Here is a 22,306-nt window from a genome sequence, read left to right as displayed (position 1 = left end):
GGAAACTTAGTCCTAGTTTAGCCTGCTTGGGTCGCCAGTCAGGAGCTCATTGGCGCCAAAATGGAGGGTGTCCACGCAAGCAGAACACCCGGATGATGTTTGCAAAACTGCATTCAGATTCTGCCGGCAGAGTGTGTCTCGACTTGAATTGGTCACATGAAAATAAGGACTGTCTGCTGCTACACACACACACACACACACACACACACAGAAACTTAAAGCAGAGATGGAGCGTTATGCAACACTTTTTTTTTTTTTTTTTTTTTTTTGGTAAGTGTACACAGCTCTCACGAGCAATGACACCGTCTGATATCACGAAAGTTTAAAACTAAATATATGACAACTTCTGATCCTGTATCACGTAGGAATTATAGTAAATTGTTCTCAAAATCAAAAGAAAAATAAGATTTACTTACCGCCGTTTTCGAACTGTGCCTTCTTCTGTGTTTGTGGCTGCCTTCGTCTCCGACTGCAGGTTCCAGTGTTAAGAAAATCACTAAGACAAAGGCACTTAATTCCATGACACACTTCATTTTTTTTTTTTTTTTTTTTTTTGCTCAATTCTTTGTCTCTTTATATTTATTTTCTCTCTTTCCTAAACACCAACAACTTTGTAGGACTATCCTCCCAAAAGGATCCTATAGGCGTATAGGCCTACTGGAAGGAATAGGCGTCGCAAACTAGGTCTAATATGGCTGATTTTTCTAACCGTAAAGTCACGTAAATCCCTTCGTAGTTTATCACAAAAAGAAAATCACACTAACACGATAATCATGGATCTACCAATCACGATGACGTTAGAAATCTTTTAATTTAATGATTTTAATATGTCATCAGTAAGTCCATTTCTATCCTAACTCCACACACAGGTTCCTGGAACTGACTAATCCTTTCACTTAGGTGTACAGTCACTTTCCAGTTCACTTGTTAGCCACTCAACTTATCGCTCGGGTAGAAGTAGCGCCAGTGAGTTCACTGCATAAAATCCTCGATTCTCTTTAGTGCTGGTACGAGTGGGCAGTACAAATCACTAAACGTCTCAAGTTCTAGCAGTGCTGGTGGCACGGTTTCTGCAACAAGTACAAAAGATATGGTTTGTTAATGGGGTAGTCTGTGTGTTTTATATATATATATATATATTTATATTATACTATATATATATATATATAATATATATATAAATTATATTATATATATATAGATATATATATAAAATATATATATATATATAATATATATATATATATATATAATACTTCAGGATTAACAAGAAATTGTGTAAAAACAGCGAGATTTCATCTCATATCTTTTCTAAGGAAGACACAACTGGACACCAATGGTATACAGTTTACAGAAATAATCACTGCAAAATGTGACCTTTAACCAAAAATCTTCTCGTCACAGATTACTTTAAACATTTTGTTTGTAGGAATATATGATAAATAAAAGATATTAGAGGTTACAGTAACAATAATAGGTATTTCTTTATTAAAATCAGTAACAGCTGCTCAGAAACTGAAATTCACAAGAGATTTTCGTTCTCCAGGATATCTCACCTATAGGAATTTCTCTTACCCAGGATTTTTACTACTTTCTCTCACTCTCTCTCTCTCTCTCTCTCGTCTCTCTCTCTCTCTCTCTCTCTCTCTCTCTCTCTCTTTGTACACACCTTTACTGCCAGCCTCTGAAAAGAAAATCCGAACGGAAGTGAGTCATCGAAGAAAATTTTAATAACAATTGAATCGTAACCTTTCTTACTCTGAAAGGGATCAAGAAGAAGATGATGAAGAAGAAGAAGACGAAGGGAACCCAAAGACCGAGAGAGAGAGAGAGAGAGAGAGAGAGAGAGACAATCACAGTGGACCACTAGTACGTCTGGTGAAGGGATCATTGGTGGACCAGACTAGTGAGTCAGGTGCTCCTCTCTCTCTCTCTCTCTCTCCTAACCCCCTTCAGGAGTATACGTGGGACCCAGGGGTGCACCAGGGAGACTGGGCCAGGGGGAGGCTTTGACGATGATGGCCTTCTGGTAAGGTAATGCCCAGTCTGGGAAGGTAGTACTAGAGGTGTCGAGGGGAGCTGGGACAAGGTACTAGACATGAATAGAGGTAGTAATTTTTACAGCTCTTTTATAGCTTCAGTTTATCTCTGTCATTTTACTCTTTATCTTGTTGAGAATTTGTTTTTGGACCATATGATCGTCTGCGAAATGAAATTGCGCTTATATTGGAACTCAACGACTATGGTCTCTCTGTACAGCTTGCACAGCTGAAATGAAAAGCGAGATTTGGTCGTACTGTTGTTCACATAAATACGTCAGATTAAAATGAAATGGGATGAAGTCAAAGACACAAGAATTAAATTATGTTATTTAATTTAAATTGGTGCGGTGAAGTCAAGGATAGAAGAGTAAAATTGTGTTATTTATGGGGAATCTTCAGTAGTGGTCTAAACTCCAAAATGAAACATCCTTTGCCTTCCATATTTTCGAGTGTGGCAACACATAAACCAGTAGGATTTCGTCTCCAACTGGAAGTGTATATTTGCTCTTCTTAGCACAATAGTGAGTGGTTGATTTGCAGTGTTGTTTATAAACTCCCTTGTTATAACTGTAGGTTATTTTAGAATTACCAATCAAAGAACTTTCCCTAAGACTAGAAAACTACAAATCATCTTTAGGGAGTCGAAGATCAAATTTCCTTTTTCTGCATAGACTAGGTACTATACATTGTATTATATCCTTCAGGTCTTTATTAGTTCAACGAACTCTGCAAGAACTTGGGGCATTTCCTTATCTGAAAGCATACAATTGGACACATGACCCCGGATTAAATCTATAGGTGAGGTGTGGCAGTCCTGAACGTCGTTCAATGTTGTGGTTCTAGAAATGCATTTACCTAGGACTCTGTAAGTCTACATTTGGTCACAGAAATAGGGAGAGCCCTTTCGCCAAATATAGAGCAGGCTCAACGGGAGTCTCTCCTCTCTGAGTCATGTTTGTCTAACTGGATATGGTTCTGGTCAAGGATATAGTTTTTTTCAGGGCACACCACACCTGCAATTTATCCCGGGTGCATGGAGGTGTTTTCCCTTACATTCAAAATACAGAGCTTTAGCAATTTTTTCTTTGGTTTTGCGAAAGACCTGTCCTTAGTTTTATAGCAAATAAATATCTGTTCTTCGTCGATATGCCAGTACAAGAGGAAAACCAGTTCGTGATCTCTACTTAGACCAAACCACTTATACTTATTTGAAAAGCAGCTTTACTAAGTACCAAAAGAACTAATAGATACCTGTCTCTATACAAAGCTTCTTACGAAATCTATCAAAACAAACATCCGCGGGACACGAAGAACTCGAAGCGTAGGCGCAACGGATGAAGTCTTTATCTCCTAATCGAACCATTCTGAGGTGGAGCGAATCAGTCAGCGTGAGTCACCTGCCTGACTTTCTGAGCAACGCGAATATCGACGAAGATTTTTCAAAAAGACGAGTCGTATACGACTCGTATGGTTGCGTATGGAACATGTGCCAGTTGAAATGTATTGCCAAGTGTTGACGTCAGCTTTCACGAGACCAAATGGGGGGATAAATATTCCTTCTCGCGGAAAGCAACAAATCGAAGTTAGTCTCACATTTTAACGAGATGTGAAAAGGCAATGATACGGTCTTTGAGTCTAGGGGCTATACGCCATTGATTATGCCACTCGGTCGTACGGGCACTTGCCAGGAATGCACAAAAGACTCTGCCCCTCAGAGGACTCAAAGCGACGCCTCTAATTGAGCATTCAATCAACACGACCAGGCAACAATGAGAGATTGGCGCCTACGTCTCACATCTCTCGCGGTTGACATAATAATGACAACATTCTCGCGACTTCCAGGCTCCTGGGACGAAGATTTAAGAGTTGGACAGCGATTGTCTGTCGCCAGGTTACCTGGACACGGCCTGAAATACAAGAGTTACGAGGAGTTACAAGGATTAGGATGTCTCAAAGACTTTATTAGTCATCCGATGAGACGAGTGTCAAGTAATAGTAGTAGTGGTAATTACCAGAGGGATTTGGCTTTGAAACGGCTCACCAAAAGTGAGCTAGTGGAACTCTGCTTTCTTTTTTTATGTCTTCTTATGTACGTCACTTCTCTCTCTCTCTCTCTCTCTCTCTCTCTCTCTCTCTCTCTCTCTCTCTCTCTCTCTCGTATTCAATTACATGACTAGACCTCTTCTAATCTGCGAAAAATGATTTTACCGAATATATTTAACGGTTTTGTATAACCTGATTGGATTGCAAGTCATTGGCAAGGCGGCTTCTGAAACACTTGTGGAGAGAGAGAGAGACCTTACATCTTCATCTTCTTGTTCGGGTTGCCCAGGTCCCTCAGTGTGAGGCACCTCTAATGTCTACCAGGGAGGTTTGCTAGTACATCTTCCGGTATATTTTGCATCTTCCAATCTTGGATGGTCTGGGATGCAGTTTAGATATTTGTCGAGCTTATTCTTAAACACATCTACGCTCACTCCTGATATATTCCTCAGATGAGCTGGCAACGCATTGAATAGACGCTGCATTATCGATGCTGGTGCGTAGTGGATTAATGTCCTGTTGGTGTTGATTTCCTTTATTTTTCCTGGTATATTTTTTGGGCACTATTAATCTACCTCTTGCTTGCTCTTTCTGATATTTTTAGTTCCATGATATTTTCTGCTATTCCTTCTATCTGTTTCCATGCCTGAATTATCATGTAGCGTTCTCTTCTCCTTTCCAGTACTATATAATTTTTTTAAGAAAATTGTAGTCTTTCCCAGTAGTCTAGGTCCTTAACTTCTTCTATTCTAGCTGTAAGGACCTTTGTACACTCTCTATTTGTGCAATATCCTTTTGATAGTGTGGGTACCATATCATATTGCAATATTCAAGTGGACTACGAACATATGTTTTATAAAGCATAATCATGTGTTTTTCAGCTTTTCTTGTTTGATTAAGTGCCGTAACAACATTCCCAATTTTTGCTTTACATTTTGCCAACAGAGTTGCTATTTGATCATTGCATAACATGTTCCTATTCATCATCACACCAAGGTCTTTAACTGCTTCCTTATTTGTGATGGTCCTCATTATTAGGTCCCTTATATGCATATAGCTTTCTTTCTCTGTCTCCATAATTTATTGATTCAAATTTATCAGAGTTAAATACATCCTATTTACCTCTTGCCCCAATCATATACTTTGTTAAGGTCTCTTTGTAGAGCGTTCCTATCTTCATCATCAAGTAATTTCTCTACTTATTCTTGTGTCATCTGCGAAACTACTCACTACCGAATCCTTAACATTATTGTCTATGTCTTCAATCATAATAACAAACAGTATTGCAGCTAACACCGTACCTTGCGGCACACCGGATATTACCTTGGCTTCATCCGATTTCTCGTCGTTTGCAATAACTATCTGTTTTCTGTTGTGTAAAATTCTTTAACCATCTTCCTACTTTATCCACGATATTGTGTTTTCTAATTTTCTTCGCTAAATTATATTATGGTCTACTTTATCAAAAGCTTTTGCAAAGTCTAAATAGAACCAAATCTGTTTCATTTCCGCTTTTCATATTTTTGAATATGTTTTCACGGTGGACTAACAGTTGGGTTTGTGTACTTTTTCCGGGTACGAAACCATGTTGTCCTTTATTAAACAAATTATTTTTTTATTAAATGTTTCATAATATTTTTCTTCATTACCCTTTCATACACTTTCATTATATGTGATGTTAGACTCACAGGCCTATAATTCTTGCCTCTAGTCTTGATCCACTTTTGAAAGTAGGGGTAATATACGCTAATTTGTGCTCATCATATATCTTGCCTGTATCTACACTTTGTCTTAATAATATTGCAAGTGGCTTTGCGATAGAATGAACTACTTTCTTTAACAAAATAGCAGGAATTCCATCAGGCCCTGCAGCAGCTCCATTTTAATTTCATTAATAGCCTGCACAATATCAGCTTCATTAATATCTATGTCAGCTAAATATTCACTATTTTCATCCCTTACTTCTATATCATTATCTTCATTATCTATTCTAGGGGTGAATTCTCTCTTATATCGTTCTGCCAGTATGTTGCAAATTTTTCCTTTTTTCATTCGTTAATCTCCCTTCAATTCTCAGAGGGCCTATTTCTATTCTTCTTTTTATTTATCTTCTTCGCATATGAGTATAATAGTTTGGGGTTTTGCTTGATATTTAATAGGGTTTTTTCTTCCAAGTCCCGTTTTTCATTTTCTTTTGATTGTATAATCTTTTTTTCTGCATTTTCTATCTTACTTTTTAGTTCTATAACTTTCCATGCATTTTTTTCTTTTGCAAGACCTTTTTTCCTTTTTTCCACTTTCTGATTTTCTGGAACAAGATTCTTCTGTCTCTTGGTATGCATGAATGATGTTTACTTTTCTTCTTCGGTATATATTTTTCCACTATTATCTCCAATATTTTATATAATATCTCCGTATTTACCCTTATGTCATCACTTACGAAATGTTATCCCAATCTTTTGTTTAATTCTTCATTAATTTCTGACCATTTTATAGTTTTTACCTGTAGAAGTTGTATTTTGTTCCATATCCTTCCCACTTTTTCATTTCTTGCTTATCTCTATTTTCACTTGCTTTGGAATGAACTGTTAATTCTATGACATTGTGGTCTGAATACTCGCATTATAAACTATTATTTCTTTAACATAATTCATCTCGTTCACAAATACTAGGTCTAAAGTATTTTCCTTTTTCTTGTTGGCAGGTGATTTATTTGTTGAATGTTGTATTCTAGTAGCATATCTAATAGCTTTTCAAATTGCCTTTTATCTTCTGCACTACTATTACTCTCTTTTTTATATGTATAAGTACACAATCTCCTATTCGTTCTTTCCATTCTACGAAAGGAAGTTGAAGTCACCAGATAGGAGAATAGTCCAGTCCTTGTGATTTCTACATATATCATCCAATTTTTTCAATTATTAAGTCAAACTCTTTAGTATTAGGAGGTCTATATATACTATGTTCATCAATTTTTCAGATTCAAATTCTACCGCTATTAGTTCACATTCTGAGTTACTATATTTCTCATATATTTTTCCTTGTTTTTGTCTTTCCCATATATTGCGGTTCCCCCTTGATTCCTATTTTTTCTATCTGATCTATAAGTTTGGAACCCTTTTATTTGATCATCATTCCCAGTCTCTTGGGAATACCAGGTTTCACTTATATTCATTATATCTATTTTCTTTTCATTTTGGGTTAGTTCTTCTAAGTACTCTATTTTTCTTTTTGAGTTACTCGTAACTAAACCCTGCGCATTCATCACTATGATGGTTTGCGTGGTTTTCTCCTTCATTTAATACTGATAGTAATAAGGATTTTTCCCCCCAATGTCCTCTTTCCTTTTGTTCTGGTATGTTGTTCTTTTTTTCATTTCCAGAAATTCTGACATTAAAAAATCCAACTTTTCCATAATATTTGATCTTCCTTCATCATAATTATTCATTTTGTGTCTGAATCTGCAATTTCTCCTTTCCGTTTCTGCAATATCCTCTTGCATAATAAATACAGTTATTATCTCTTGAGTAGAATTTCGGAGCTGATGGCTTTGAAATTCTTTGCTGACACCTCTGGGCATATCTCATTGGTGGTTTGCTTTTCTCTTTTACCTGATATTCTTGATTTCTCTCTTTATTTTGTTTCTTTCTTATTTTGGATTTTATTACTTGGTTGGTTATTTATTTGATTATGATTCATGGCTACAGGGTGCATATATTTGCATTTTTGTCGAACTTACATCCTTTTCCTTCTTTTAGGTTTTACATATTTTTGGATGCAGATCTCTGCAATCATCCCCATATCCATCTAAGATGCACATTTACCATATATTTCATAGTTTTTGACATATCTTAGGATGTTTGTAGTAACATCTTTCTCCAAATCTGCAATTCCCTCTTTTCAAAAGGTTGCAGATTTTGTCTTTCTTGTCTATTTTTTCCTCTTTCCCGTCATTGTATAGATCTGGGTAGACCTCTTCGGGATTTTGCTTTTCTGTTGTCATATCGTAATTTATTTCTTCGTAGGTATGCTGCTTTATTGCCTCATATGTAGTATCAATGAGTATCTCTGCATCATACTTTTATCTTGTTCTTGTTTTCCTTATTTTTTTCTGTCATTTCATTTTTGTTTACTTCTCTTCCGTTTTCCTCTTCTTCTTTTTCTTCTTCTTCTTCCTCTTCCTCTTCTTCTTCATCCTCAACTATTTGTACATTCAATCTTGATTTAATAACATTGTCTATCCATGATAGACATGTTGAACAAAAAATTCTTGTATCTTTCTCAAATCTTGTATTACCTCAGCACACTGTGGATGGGTCGGAATGTTGCATGCAGCACATTTTCTGATTAGGTTTTGTGGATTGACTATGCTATACCAAACCTTACACAGTTTGCATGCTTTTGGCATTCTTTTTCCTAATGCATCAATTAGTATATTCACAAGATTCACCTTATTCATTTTCTTTGTCGGAATATGTTGGTTTATGTATATTTTCTTTATGAGTCTCTTGACCACTTGGATTTTATTTGGAACTTCTTCAATTATTTTCAAGATGTTTTTCATTAGATTTGTTTCAGTTTGAAGGTTTATATCCTTCTAATATATCTATGAATGCTTTTGTATCTTTTTGGTTAGGACTGTTGCTGATTTCATAGATGAGAAATGCCAGTTCCCTTCCTGCTACCTCATCGTATTGCGAATCTGCTAGACACGCCAAATTACGCCACCTTTTCCCGCAGTTGGAGCTTACTGCCATCTTGTTCTGATTTATAGTATTACACTTGATAAACTAACTTAGAAGACGCTTTATCCTACTATTTTCACACTAATCTTTTCACCGATAGTTCACGAACACTTCTAGATATTTCTCAAATTCTAGTCGTATGTTAAACTTGTGATATCTGTTGATTATTGTGACTTCACGCGGGTACGTCTCACCAAGCAAGATGGCTACTACGAGAGAGAGAGAGAGAGAGAGAGAGAGAGAGCAGAAACCTAAGTGAATCATGAAAATATCATTCAGGTTCCGGAATTTTTTCCAACCTTCTGATTTCCATTATTCGTACACTAACTCTTTCATTTCTAGTTCCCTTGAAGATAGAGGCACAATAATTAATCTATCACTGGTGACAATGACCTAATGCACTCAGCCTTCAAGAAAGAAAAAAAAAGAAAAAAAGTGGTTTCGGACTAAACTTATACTTATTCATGACGAACTCGGGTTCTGCACTTAGAATAGAAATTACCATATCACCACCATTAGATAACTGAGTGCTAGGTTTGCAACACGTGGCTTTGCACGCGCGCACACACACACACACACACACACACACACACACACACATATATATATATATATATATATCATATATATATATATATATATATATATATATATATGTATATAAGCTATATATATTTATTAAAATTGTATTGTATATATACTATATATACATTTATATAGCTTACACTATATCTAACCAGACGTAGAACTTTATAATTAGAATTATAAAGATAAATTAACCAAACTACCCACATCTAAGTTGCAAGCGAGAGAGGGAGGGAGAGAGAGAGCGCGCGCGCGAGAGAGAGAGGAGAGAGTCGCTTATCAATATCAGCCTCAGGTAACCTTGAGAGAGAATTCATGTCCCGGCACTGAAATAACTCATTAATACACGCACGGGGCAAAGCAATATAAACTGAGGTTGGGTCGTCTTAATCATAGTAATCTCATCTTTTTCTTTTCTTTCCTTTTCCTGAGACTTTTGAAGTTGACGAAAAAGGGCTGGAGATATTATTGTCTTTTATTAGTAGCCTCTATGGTTTTATTTCCTTCAAGATTTAAGCCTTATGTACGGGTTGTTAATTGAACAAAAGACGTTGCAAAAATGCGTTTTCGAAAGAGCTTTCGTTTTCAATATTCTTTTTTTTCGTTGCTTCCTTGTTCCGTACGTGTTAATGCCTTGCAAATCACGCGCATAAGAGCGTTGATATACGTAGCGTATGTTCACGCATATAAATGAGTCCAATAAACCGCTAATGTTAAAATAAATTTAGAATAAACCACCTTGATGTTGCCATACGCAGGTCAAGTTATCAAGACGGGTTTGGCCAGAACCTCTGCTGTCTCCCTCACGGCACACGCAGTCACGAGCCAGTAAGAAATAACGTACAATTATCCATCACGCGCCATTATTACCGTAGATCCTGTTAACATCATATATATATATATATATATATATATATATATATATATATATATATATATATATATATATATAATATAGGTTACAGAGAGAGAGAGAGACCATCCCCCTCTCCCCCTACCCCCAGACAAACCATCCAGACCGCATGACAACTCTCTCGATCACTATTGCAAATGCATCTCAGCCACACCAACCAACTTTCGATCAGCACATCTTAAAAACGTCTCCCTCCCTCTCGAGTTCCTTCTCCGTATACAGCGGCCGCCTCTCTTTTGAGATCTAGACCTCCTTTTTCCCAATCTGAAGAGCGGCCCCCCTTCTCTTCTTCTTCTTCTTCTTCTTCTTCCGTTTTAGAGCGTCAATAATTGGTCAAACGTAAAAACAAACAACCGCTAAAGCTTTTCAGAGGTAAATTTGGATTCAGACGTTCCTGAGTCTGTGGAAATTGTCAGCTCGGCCGTCAAAGTGACACTGTGGTGTTTTACTTTGTTCGTTTGTGCGTCTGTTTCTTTTTTCTTTCTTTCTTTCTTGTTTCGTGTTATTAATGGTCAATTTTATATTATTGTTATTATTATTATGGAGTATCCACAATAATATGTCTGATCTTGTTATTTAAAATACAAAGCAGAAAGCTTTGTATTTTAAATAACAAGATCAGACATATTATTGTGGATTTACTTTTCCATTTTATTTTATTATTATTATTATTATTATTATTATTATTATTATTATTATTATTATTTTTCTATCTTTCTTTCGTTCTATATCATTTCACGTTATTAATAGCCAAGTTATTAAATTATGATTATTATTCATTATTATTATTTATTAATTATTATTTTATTATTATTATGTTGTTTCTTTCCTTCTCTTCTTTCTATATTGTTCAATTCGTTTCTTTAATAGCAAGTTTATTAATTATTACCTAATTGTTTATTATTTTTTATTAATTATTATTATAATTTTTATTTTATTTTTATTAACATTTCCTACAAGTTCACCTACAATACTGAGCATTTTCCATCACTTGTTGCAATCACTACATCACTAATTTTCGTAGCTTCCGAAACTGTCATTATTTTCCTTGGTGTCACTACTAACATCACTCTTACTAACAATAGCGGCTGGATGAACGTAAACATACTATCAGCGCCTCGGTGGCGTGGTAGGTATGGTGTTTGCGTCCCACCTCGGTGGTCGCGGGTTCGATTCTCGGCCATTCCATTGAGGAGTGAGAGATGTGTGTTTCTGGTGATAGAAGTTCACTCTCGACGTGGTTCGGAAGTCACGTAAAGCCGTTGGTCCCGTTGCTGAATAACCACTGGTTCCATGCAACGTAAAAGCACCATACAAACAAACAAACAATAAACATACTATCAACGACCACCACTAACAATAGTAACTGTGAACAATGTAAACAAAATAAAATCAGTTTTAACTGTGTAGTACCACTCTAGCGACCAAATATTCCCAAATCGGTCACTCGCTACGGTGGGCACCGTAATTGCACTCATATATGAAATATAAAGACTACTAATTTGATTGTCGAGGGTCATTTGAGGTCATTTGAGGTCACTGAAGTAAGTAAGCCTCATAGAAGTAAAATCTCTTCATAATTCGATAAAAAAAATGAGGTTACAAAGAATTGCATTAATAATACTTCAGTAATTTTATCCTTCACCTTGATAGGCGCAAATCGCACGGTATAAGCCACTATCACTGGCATAATTAACGGTGTTGTATCAACAGAATTCACCTCAATGACATTTTATAACATTTAGATGGTTATTTTTTTCTTCCTTATATCTTTATTTTTCTCTTATCGAAAAGATACTTGAGACTTTATCAAGTTTCATCAATAAGTCTTTAGAAAATTAAAGTTTTTGTTCTGCATTTGAGATTAGTGTCCGAACAGCTCGCAGCAAGTACCGCTGGTCTGTCCAGTACCTGGATGGGGAACCATATAAACCCACGGGATTATTTGATATATAAGAAAAAAGTGATACTACCAAACCAATCGTTGATATCTCACCAAAACACACACACGTCACGTCACGTCAAAAATCTTCAGTTCACGCTCGAAATAAGACCAAACTGTTTTCGAAACCTCCGGTAAGCGGCGATTCGAACGTAGCTTCTGTGTGGGCGTGTAGTATATAGGTGTCTCTCTATACGGGCGTGTTTGTGTGCCTGGCCTCCCTCCCGCCGCTGCTGTCAGCCGGATCGAGCGCAACACGTTCGAAGGACGTGCGTCACCAACGGCAGATGCCACCACACTGAATCGGTTACTCTTCGCCGACTGCGACTGAGAGTGAGAACCCGCGGTGCGCGGTCTTACTAGACCGACCCCCAGCGAGAAAGCAGAAGAAGAAGAAGACGAAGAAGAAGAACAAGGAACCTTCGTCCGTTTTAATACTTCCTTCTCTCTCTCTCTCTCTCTCTCTCTCTCTCTCTCTCTCTCGACAACGGGGAACTGTCGCCCTATTACCCTTCACCTTAGGAACTTAAAAAGTTCTTGAAAAACCCGCCGTCTTACACACTTCCACCCTTGAGATACCCTCCGCCTATCGTGGGCGGGAGGCTGGTGGCACTGGCTATTTGCATATGTAATCAAGTGTGGCAGAAACTGCATTCATTCCTGGTAGTAGTTTTTGTCGTTTTGCATGATGAAATAGTGATAATAAGTTTCTAATCAGTGATAAGTTATAGAGGACATTCACGGTGAGCTTAATAATAAACTGAAATTTTTTGGAGGGGTTTGATAGAGAGAGAAATATATGCATACATCCCTCTGACATTGCAAATGTATGCGCACGAAAAGCATCTTGCTTTTTTATTAGCTTACACCTTCATTTCAAAAGTTTTTGTTCAAACTTTATATGAAAGTATATACGTAAGACTCTAAATGAAGTGTTGCAACAGGCCAAACCACTCTTACGAGAGACCTTGATTTTCTCTTTGCAATCTGCAACAGCTGTCTTGCTAGTTTTATTGCAAACGGACTTCCTCATCCGGCACAATATCTCACATCTGCCCTTGAGCTGCTGTGTGCAAGACCAAATATATGAACGAGTTTGAAACTTGACAACAAACAGAGTGGTTTGCGTGGGCGTCAAGCAGATTACCAGATAAATGGATATCTTGAGCATCCTAACGTTTGCTTGTGGTTTCAAATGGAATCTTCCTCCAACACTTATTCTGCCATTCGACTTGCATTTTCAATCAAAATAATACCATAACCCTCCTCCAATATACTAATAGAACAATTATTTTTTTTCGCAACCTTCCTATGTAATCTTTCCTTCATCCAGACATACCTTACAAACCTTGGTCAGCTACTCAGTGAAGCTATCAACACATTTATTCTGACATTCGACTTGCATTTTCTATCAAAATCATACCATAACCCTCCTCCAATATACTAATAGAACAATTATTACTTCCACAACCTTCCTATGTAATCCTTCCTTCATCCAGACATACCTTACAAACCTTGGTCAGCCACCAATCACACTATCAACACCATATACCGGCAGTATCTCACTTATAATGGCATTAACTCGTATGCCTTTCCATTCTCAAACTTTTCATTGCCCCAATACAACCTCAACATTCAGTTTGCTTTCGGGCAACAATTACCAAAGCTGGAAAAACCTTTTTATAATTAAAATCGACACGATTTTGGGAAGTAAGGTCTCCTGTCACAAATAATGCTACAGTTTCCCAATGGTTAAGAAATGTGTAAAAATGGTTGCCATTTTGTCGGGGGGTGGGGGATTGTAGGCGGCATTTTTTAAGGTACTCAAACTGTCTAAACGAATGATATACTTTTTATTGTCAAACAGCCAACCAGATAGATTATATTAATACTATCAATGTACAATCACACACGCGAATTCATACAGCATATGTATATAATTACAATCTTTTCATCAGACCTCCTCCACGTAAGGTCATCCAGTTAGCCTCTGAAGTGGCAACAACGAGCACCATTTGAATAAATAAACAAATTAGAACAAAACGAGACAGACTCTCCAATCAAGTTAGTAAAGTCCTTTTTAATCCACATTTTTCAGCAGTAAATCTATAGCAAATTCACGACTATAGCAAGAGCGGTACAGAGATGAATTCTTTAAGGGTCCGGGGCACTGATGCTGTACAGTATGAGTTTACAATTCATTCTGAAGATGTGTGTTGATACTATTTCCTGCTTTAGAAACTTCCATTCATCTTGTCAAAAGGTATTCTGAAAACTCTCGTACTTTCAAACGTACGAGTAGTATCATAAGTATGTAAAGACAAAACTAAAGTGCACTTTCACTACCCTTATTTGGAGCAATAGTTAATGTATTCAGAACTGATAAAAGTCTATTGATTTACATTGATCTTCCGCTTCATATTCGCTCACTTAATTTTCACTCCGAATCAAACTGCTGTCAGCTACACCAAGTATAGCTGTCCCTCATTCACTCTTAGTTGAACTTCTAGCGTCATGGTAGATCTCAGACGTGTCCGAGATGTTATCACCCATACTGCTTCTATAATCCTGTGGAGGAATATTTTCCTCGTACTGAAGGGAGTAGAATTCAGCCTGTTCTTCTTCTATTGAATCTCGATAATGTTTCACAGATAACTGAGTATCATTCTGTCCACTGATGGATCCCACAGTGGAAGTTCGCTGCGAAGCAGAGACTTCCCCGGTGGATATACGCTTTGTATCAGGGACTTCGTAATCACCAGGCACATTCTCGTACCTCCTCTTACTCTTACCACTCCCATCCAACATTGCCAAGTTCGCATACTCCCTGTCATCAGGCTGCCTATAGAGGTTGATGTTCTGATATCTCCTCAAGCTGGATTCGTACGGCATTTGATAAATATGTTCAGGAGAAGATACGGGACTTTCATACACGTGATGAGAGAAAATATCTGGAGTCTGGTAAATGTGGGATACGGTTAGATCTGGCACCTGGTAAACATTCCCCGATATGATGGAAGAATTCTCGTACAGATGTTGCAAAGGAGTGACAGGTTTGCTGTAGACATGCTTCTCCTGCAGTCCAGCCTTGTCATGGATACGGTGAGCTATTAGGTCAGGTGAGTCATAAATAGGCTCACTGGTGCGATACGAGCCCTCAAAAGAGCTCTGTCCTACTGCAACTGAATCTGAAGTGCAAGACGATGCCTTTCTGTAGCTGCGTTTAAGTGTCATGTCGGGTTTTGCATAGACAGGCTCGTTTGACACCTTGGCCTCACTGCAAGAGGTATGTTGATTTAATGGCACGTTGTAATATATGTTTTCACCTGGCTGGACATTGCCCTCTTTCTCACAATCCACACTAGTTTCATTATTCTTGTCGAGGGCAATTAAACTCTGACTTCCTGTGGACTGATCATGAGAAAGCTGCTCTGGCGTTGATATCTCTGAATAGTGACTCTGATCAGAGGACATCAATTCAGAGTGATGGCTCTCATTCACTGACGATACCTCGGTGTCCTGGCCGTCATCTGTCGCAGGTTCAGGACTCTGACACTGCTCTGGAGTTAGCACCTCTGAACTCTGACCTTCATCAGAAGAAGATTGGCTATCTTGCTCTTGGCTCTGTTTTTGCGAAGTTTCCTCTTGGCTCTGAGACCTCTCAGGCCCTGGTATCTCAACTACAGGGAAGTTCTGGTTGGAAATCAGCCCAATGTTCTGGTACCGATGATAAATGGGCAAATCAGAATCTCGGCTGGGAGACGGGAACGCGCTCTGATATGGCGGAGGGTTCTGCTGCAGACACTGAGTCTGGAAAGCTTCCAGAGCAGTGAGCGGGTGAGTTCTGACCACGATGTCGGGTGCCGCTCTCAGCATATCCAGCCAGTGGTGGCGGCCTTCCTCGCCCACGCAGCTTCCTCGACCCACAACGCAGGAACCTAGAACTTTCCGACCACAGCCTGCGGTGAAAGAGAATGAAATAGCACCATATCTCTATTTAATGAGAAGCAATATATAAACCAACGATAAAAGCAATGTTCCCTCAGACCAGGAAACAGAATGGGCTAGACAGCAGACTGCCTCTTACCAGGACCCGTTCTCTCGCGAGCGCTAAGGACGAGGTGAGTGGCATCAAGGTCCAACTCTGGCATTCGGAGGATGAGTTCCTCCTCGAAGAGCGTCACCTCGGCCTCCATAGTACGCGGTGTGGTTCTCCTCCAGCAGAGAATCGTGTTGTTCGTGTACACGGTGACTTTGATGTAGACTTGAACTTGTGGGAAGGCGCAAGGTTTACAATTAATATAAACAGATGCATATACAATCGTATACAGGGTGTCCATAAAGTCCCGGTACCATTACAAGTATTTATTACTTGTAATGGTACTGGGACTTTATGGACAACCTGTATAAAAACATGTAAACATAATCACGTATATACTCTTTGTATGTGAGTGTTAGATAGGATGTATTTAATCAAGTTAGCGTATTATTTAATGGAAAATAACAATTATGTCTCTACTACTAAAAAATAGCTTGTTTACTCATCAGCTGTTACAAAGAATAAGATTTCTATAAAACACAGAAGAGAACTTCCTCAGGATCATCTGCTATTTAGTTTGAGAGTGAAGTTTCGTGTCACTTATAACATTCGCTGCATTTATTTTCAGCCTATTAAGGAAGAAGCAAAAACATCATTAAAAAGTGTTTTTGTCATTTTCATTCTCTGTGTACATATCTGCGTGCTCATAACCACACTTACGAGGTATACACATTTATGTGTATGTGTGTGTGTTTGTGTGTGTATGTGTGTGTGTGTATTGGGTGTTCCTTACCGTCCTGAGAGATGGTATTTCGGTCACCCTGAAGTCCTGTCAAATGCAGAATACTGATGGAAAGTTCGTGGGCATCGCTGTTCCAACTGAGCCCAATCTGCAGTTGCCCTCCTACGCAAATCTGGAAGAAGTTTCACGTAAGTTATTCCCTTCGTGGAGAAACTAGTTACTCAAAAGTTATCACCTGACATTTTTTAGTAACACCAAAGCAGTATCATAACGCCCAGGCAAAGTGAATAACTTACGAAATGTTGAGAGAAGCATTAAAACTTTGTATTCTAAAGATAACTAAATGTGAAGAATACCACCCCACAACCATACACTAAATGAGACAATGTAGAGATGATGCTTCTTACATATTCACTTTTCAATCAGAAGTGGAAATCTATGAAAACAACCCTTAATCATTTATTATTCCTGACCTGCTGATCAGGGGCGCTCTCCTGCAAGTGCAGAGTAAGGGAACCAGTGTCCAGGTCATGGTTCAGACCAGCTCGCAGCCCAGTGGAGGACAAGCTCAAGGCCGCGTAGCCTAGTACCACTCTGCGTCCACAGCCAGTAACCTGGAAAGAGCAACAGACCTGAAGGCTGGATTTAGATAGTATCAACAGTGGCATTTGCTACAGGCTTCTGGACTCTGCATAATTGACAGCGTTTAGGCACACACCTCATTGGAAAACGTCTTTGAGCCACTGTTTAGTGACTGAGTGGAGTTCTGGGCAGTCACATTAATGTGCAGTTTTCCAAATAAAGCAAAAATAATGGGCCATATCCCAGTGATAATTAAACTGAAAAATTACAGTAAATAATGACTCTTCGATCATCTTCAAATCATGACTTACCTGGCAGACGGAAAACCTGAGCGCAGTATGAGCAAGACGGGTTGGTCTAGCCGCGTGGGTGAACGAGGCATTGAAGTGGGCATTCCTCAAGGCTGGAACAGCACGTGTACTGAACCTGACGCGTTTATCAGGAAGTAACACAGCCTGGCGGAATGGACACACAAATGGCAAGTGGTCAGAAATTCAGAGATTGTCCATTGAAAGGTTCAGTAGTACTCTTTAACTCAGTTCCCTACCTTTGGATTCCCAATCCTTCACTATAAATTCCTGCATCTCTTGAGGAGCATGGGCTCACCATTGCTTCTTACTTTAGGGTCTGATCCCAAATTTTCCATTCCTTCCTCTTTTTCTTGCCTAGATAATAGCAGTAGTTTGATTTCCATCCTATCTGCCTAATCATTTCAGAAAATTACCAGTACTGGAGTGAATGTGTTTCTCTATAACAAAACTTTACCCTATTCCACAGTTGGAGAACATATCTTAAGTACCATAGTGCAGAAAAAATCATCAAGAATGCATCTTTAAATCATTGATAGATAAGGTTTCAAATAGGATACATTTCTTTCTTAGAGAGTTATTAATGAATTAGGTAACAAGGGTTATTGGGCCTACGATACATTTTCCTGAAATTTTAATGTCTTAACCCTTTTGTCATATATTAGGACAATACTGGTGTATCAAGTACATTACTATACCTTAGTGTAAGTGTCGACAGGCTCAGGTCCAAGCCTCAAGGGTAGATTATCTGCTGAAAGAACAGTCAGACGCAAAAGCCTCGTCCTCATGGAGTACCGCAGGCGAATGCGGAGTTCCCCAAGTCCGCAACCACCTCCTGTATCATTTTGACGTAGGAAGATAGATTAGAAATCCCAAATAAGTATAGAAATTTGGCACAGTGAAACTTCATATTAGTGTATTCATCACCTAGGTCTTAGGAGAGAATTTTTAAATTCTTTAACAATATCATTCTTACCGGAAGCTATGCTGGATGCTGGGGTCCAGGTGGGTCCCCATCCATCTATTGAGTCTGGCGTGGTGACGTCAGCAAGGTCTGGACTTGATCTCTGTGCTTCTTCAGCTAAAAGATAGTGGGATTGGTGTGAATTTCTTGCCTCATCACTGCCTCCTACACTTCTGCAAAAAGAGATAAAAAAAATCATCAAAATTGTGGATAAAATGAGTTTATAAATTCTTATAAAAACAGGGAACTATTCACTAGATTTCTTAAATCATTTCGTTTCTGGAATGTTGCTCTCATGCCTGGAGGCCTTGTAGACTTCCAGATTGGCTTGGTGATCATCTTTTGCTAGGTAATAACAATTAAACAATGCCACTATCAAGAGGTATCCAGTTTGCATATCTTTCACAAGTTATATTTTAATAGAGAACATTGGAATGGGTGTATGCTCATATCAAATTATAATGTAATGATGGAGCCGTTACATTTCTAAAGGGCAAATGTCCTGTAATGTCAGCCTATCATTCCTTTAGCCTTCATACCCTGGATTCTGCCGTTCTTTTAGCTAAAGAACCAGGGCTCCCATGCTTAAGCGAACAATGACCTATGAATATTCAGCATTCAGATCATCAAAAGGAAGAATATTTACACAGAAAGCTTCACTCTAAAAGTAACAACCAACCTTCTGAGGAAAATAGACCTCGGAGGAAGAGTTGGAGGTGTCCTGGAGCACATCACTTGAAAAGGTCTTGGAGGAAGAGCTGGAGGTGTCACAGGAGATGGTTGCAAGACCCTCGGCGAGGCAGACCTGGGTCTCTTCACAGCCCTGGGCGTCCATCTGTTTCCCGGTATCGGTAGGGATAAGGGAGGATTCTGCCGAGATGTGTTCAGGGGTCCTTTTGGGGAGGCTGACCGAGGACGTATGTTGGAGTACAAGGTGGAGAAACTTGGTGGAGAGACGCCATAGCCCTGAGATCTACAGATTGGAGGTGGACTGTACGCTGGTGGAGGTGTACGACTTGTGGTTATGGCGTCCCACCCTGTTGGGAAAAATTACTGTTTAAAAAAGTTGCAAGTTGTCTATTATCCTATTTATCTTTAATTAGAGAAAATATACATTTTTACAATTCTAACAGTATTACATGCAGAAATTGATCAAAGCTGGCTTAAATTTAACAGCATTTAACACAAATTTTATCTTGTACATTTTACAAATAATCTATTAATCTATGTTAATATTTTTCTGTAGTTACCCATATAAGTTTTCATCAGTATATACTATTTTCAATTATCCCTGATTTATAAACCGTCTTATACAATCGCTTTTTGGCCAATATAACGACACAAACGAGTGTGGATAAGGAGATATTCATATTGCTCTAGAGTTGTTAACCAAACCATTAGAGGGCTTGTATCTAGGGATAAGTTGCCAGACTACTGGACTAGGTGTGCTATCATTGCCCAAACACTAGCCACTGATGTTCACTGGAGAAATGAGCAACTTAAAATAAATTTTTGTGTCTATTTGATTATTGCAAGCATTTTTTTTTATTTTGCTAATTGTTCCAATAATTCCTATAGTTGCTTTACAAATCCTTTGTGATGGAAATGTATTGCCCCAGCCTTGCCTACAAAGCTACCAAACTAATGCAAGATACACTTTTTTTTATGATTTTAAGATTAAACATCTCTCTAATTGGTCTACAGTCCATCAATTAGCTAACATAGCAAAACTTAAATTAGGCAAAAACTAACAAATGAAAAGGGATCATAAGTTTATGATGAAAATATGAATATTTTTTTGTGATTTCGAAGTAGACTTAAATGATCTGGGCGGTCGCAAAGCCAACTAAATCTTCATCATCACTGACAAAAAAATCTGAAGGCAAGACAGTCTCTCTCTCTCTCTCTCTCTCTCTCTCTCTCGTCTCGACCTCTCTTCTCTCTCTCTCCTCTCTCTCTCTCATCTCTATATATATATATATGTATATCTATATATATATATATATATATATATCTATATATATATATATATTAATATATATTATATATATATTATTATATATATATGTGTGTGTGTGTGTGTGTGTGTGTGTGTGTGTGTGTATTTCTTTAGTTTAGCATACTGCGCTCTCTCTCTCTATTCCTCTCTACTGCCTCTCCTCTCTCTACTATCTCTCTCTCTCGTCTCTCTCTCTCTCTCTCTCTCGTCTCTCTCTCTCTCTCTCTCTGTATTCTGTTTAGTAGCATACTGCCGCTTTGAAGTTACCAAATGACGAATCGTCATAAACTGACTCATTTCCAGCTTGCGTCATAAACGGAACAATGAAGCGTCATTATTCATTCATAATACCTATATTGAAACTATGACCAAAAGCATAACTGGGACTTCCAATGTGGAGGCATGGTTAGACCCTCTCCCAAGAATAACCAGGCGCACTTTGGTCGTCTTAATGCAGAACCACGCCTCTGAAAACCGCCCTCCTTCAGGAACTATAGGTCCAAGTCTCTTTCAAAATGCCTTATGACACACCCTGTTCACACCTCTCTGCTTCGCTTTTGACACACCCTGTTCTAAGAGAACCTCTTTTCTTCCAGCTTTGCCGTGATACAGTATTGACATTCACTCCCAGATAACTCCACGATAGACTAATCTAGACTAACAATTCTAACGCATTCACTCCTCAGGTCGAAAGGGACAACACTATTGGATCATTTTGAGGAAGAAGAACACCCCCAAAGGCTTCCCCCCCTCCCCCTGGAATCAATCCCCACTGCTATATGAGCAAGAGCCCGTGCTGGCATAAGGTCAGCTAAATCTGAAATAACAACCGAGATCTCTCACACTCACTCTGTACATTCGGGTGATCTTCGGGGTTAGCCGGATTGGACCTCGAATGCGAGATGGTGGACGAAGCCGACCCTACGGATTTGGTTATGCCCTTGCTCCTCTCAGTAGGCGTCAGGATCTGGGTCGGGGTGGGCGTCTGCGGCTCGCTCCCCGCCTCGCTGGCTGTGATCTGGGGTGGATGTGATTGGCGTGGGTGAATCACTGGCATTTAGATATAGATCGAATTATTCATCACCGTCGTACATGTTTTATCTTATTCATATGTATGTGAAGTAGATGAACTCACAGCAAAAACAAATGAAAATGTCATTATCTACACAATTTGTACCTCTATCACAAAAGAAAATAACTTTATTACTTAAGAAGCCATAAAAGACGTCAATATCACTCTATGGGACACTTTCCGACCTTCATCATCATCCCCCTATTAAACCATTAGGAGACCTTGAAGCCTATATTTTATTTATGCAAATGCCTATGTGACAGCCCACCTGTTGCATATACTCAGTCTAGGCCTCAAAGAACGAAAGTCTCAAAACAAGCGAAAGCCCTG

At 38.5% G+C, this 22,306-nt stretch overlaps 2 protein-coding genes across 6 annotated transcripts in view; both read right to left on the bottom strand.

Moving 5' to 3' along the window:
• The window catches only part of LOC135211865 (coagulation factor X-like), a 41,690-nt gene extending 29,094 nt beyond the window's left edge, over nt 1–12,596 (bottom strand). Inside the window, exons 1-2 of one of the 4 annotated variants that reach the window (XM_064245083.1) lie at nt 12,302–12,596; nt 417–1,070 (exon numbers count right to left, since the gene is read on the bottom strand). In XM_064245083.1, the coding sequence (XP_064101153.1) occupies nt 417–533 (117 nt within the window). In that variant the 5' untranslated portion in view covers nt 534–1,070; nt 12,302–12,596. Of the gene's footprint in view, nt 1–416; nt 1,071–3,293; nt 4,122–12,301 lie in introns of those variants that run through there. The other 3 variants (XM_064245082.1, XM_064245085.1, XM_064245084.1) reach the window with 3 other exon arrangements.
• Nucleotides 12,597–14,106: 1,510 nt separating this feature from the next.
• The window catches only part of LOC135211864 (uncharacterized), a 28,706-nt gene continuing 20,506 nt past the window's right edge, over nt 14,107–22,306 (bottom strand). The window contains exons 4-12 of one of the 2 annotated variants that reach the window (XM_064245081.1): nt 21,754–21,922; nt 19,585–19,942; nt 18,918–19,078; nt 18,640–18,776; nt 17,945–18,088; nt 17,525–17,665; nt 17,103–17,223; nt 16,358–16,534; nt 14,107–16,229 (exon numbers count right to left, since the gene is read on the bottom strand). In XM_064245081.1, coding sequence (XP_064101151.1) covers nt 14,755–16,229; nt 16,358–16,534; nt 17,103–17,223; nt 17,525–17,665; nt 17,945–18,088; nt 18,640–18,776; nt 18,918–19,078; nt 19,585–19,942; nt 21,754–21,922 — 2,883 coding nt within the window. In that variant the 3' untranslated portion in view covers nt 14,107–14,754. Of the gene's footprint in view, nt 16,230–16,357; nt 16,541–17,102; nt 17,224–17,524; nt 17,666–17,944; nt 18,089–18,639; nt 18,777–18,917; nt 19,079–19,584; nt 19,943–21,753; nt 21,923–22,306 lie in introns of both variants that reach the window. The other variant, XM_064245080.1, reaches the window with a different exon arrangement.

This window comes from Macrobrachium nipponense, chromosome 40, assembly GCF_015104395.2.
Source record: "Macrobrachium nipponense isolate FS-2020 chromosome 40, ASM1510439v2, whole genome shotgun sequence".
NCBI classification, from domain to species: domain Eukaryota; kingdom Metazoa; phylum Arthropoda; class Malacostraca; order Decapoda; family Palaemonidae; genus Macrobrachium; species Macrobrachium nipponense.
Note: the sequence above shows the minus strand (reverse complement) of the source record. Positions and strands in the feature narration are given on the sequence as shown.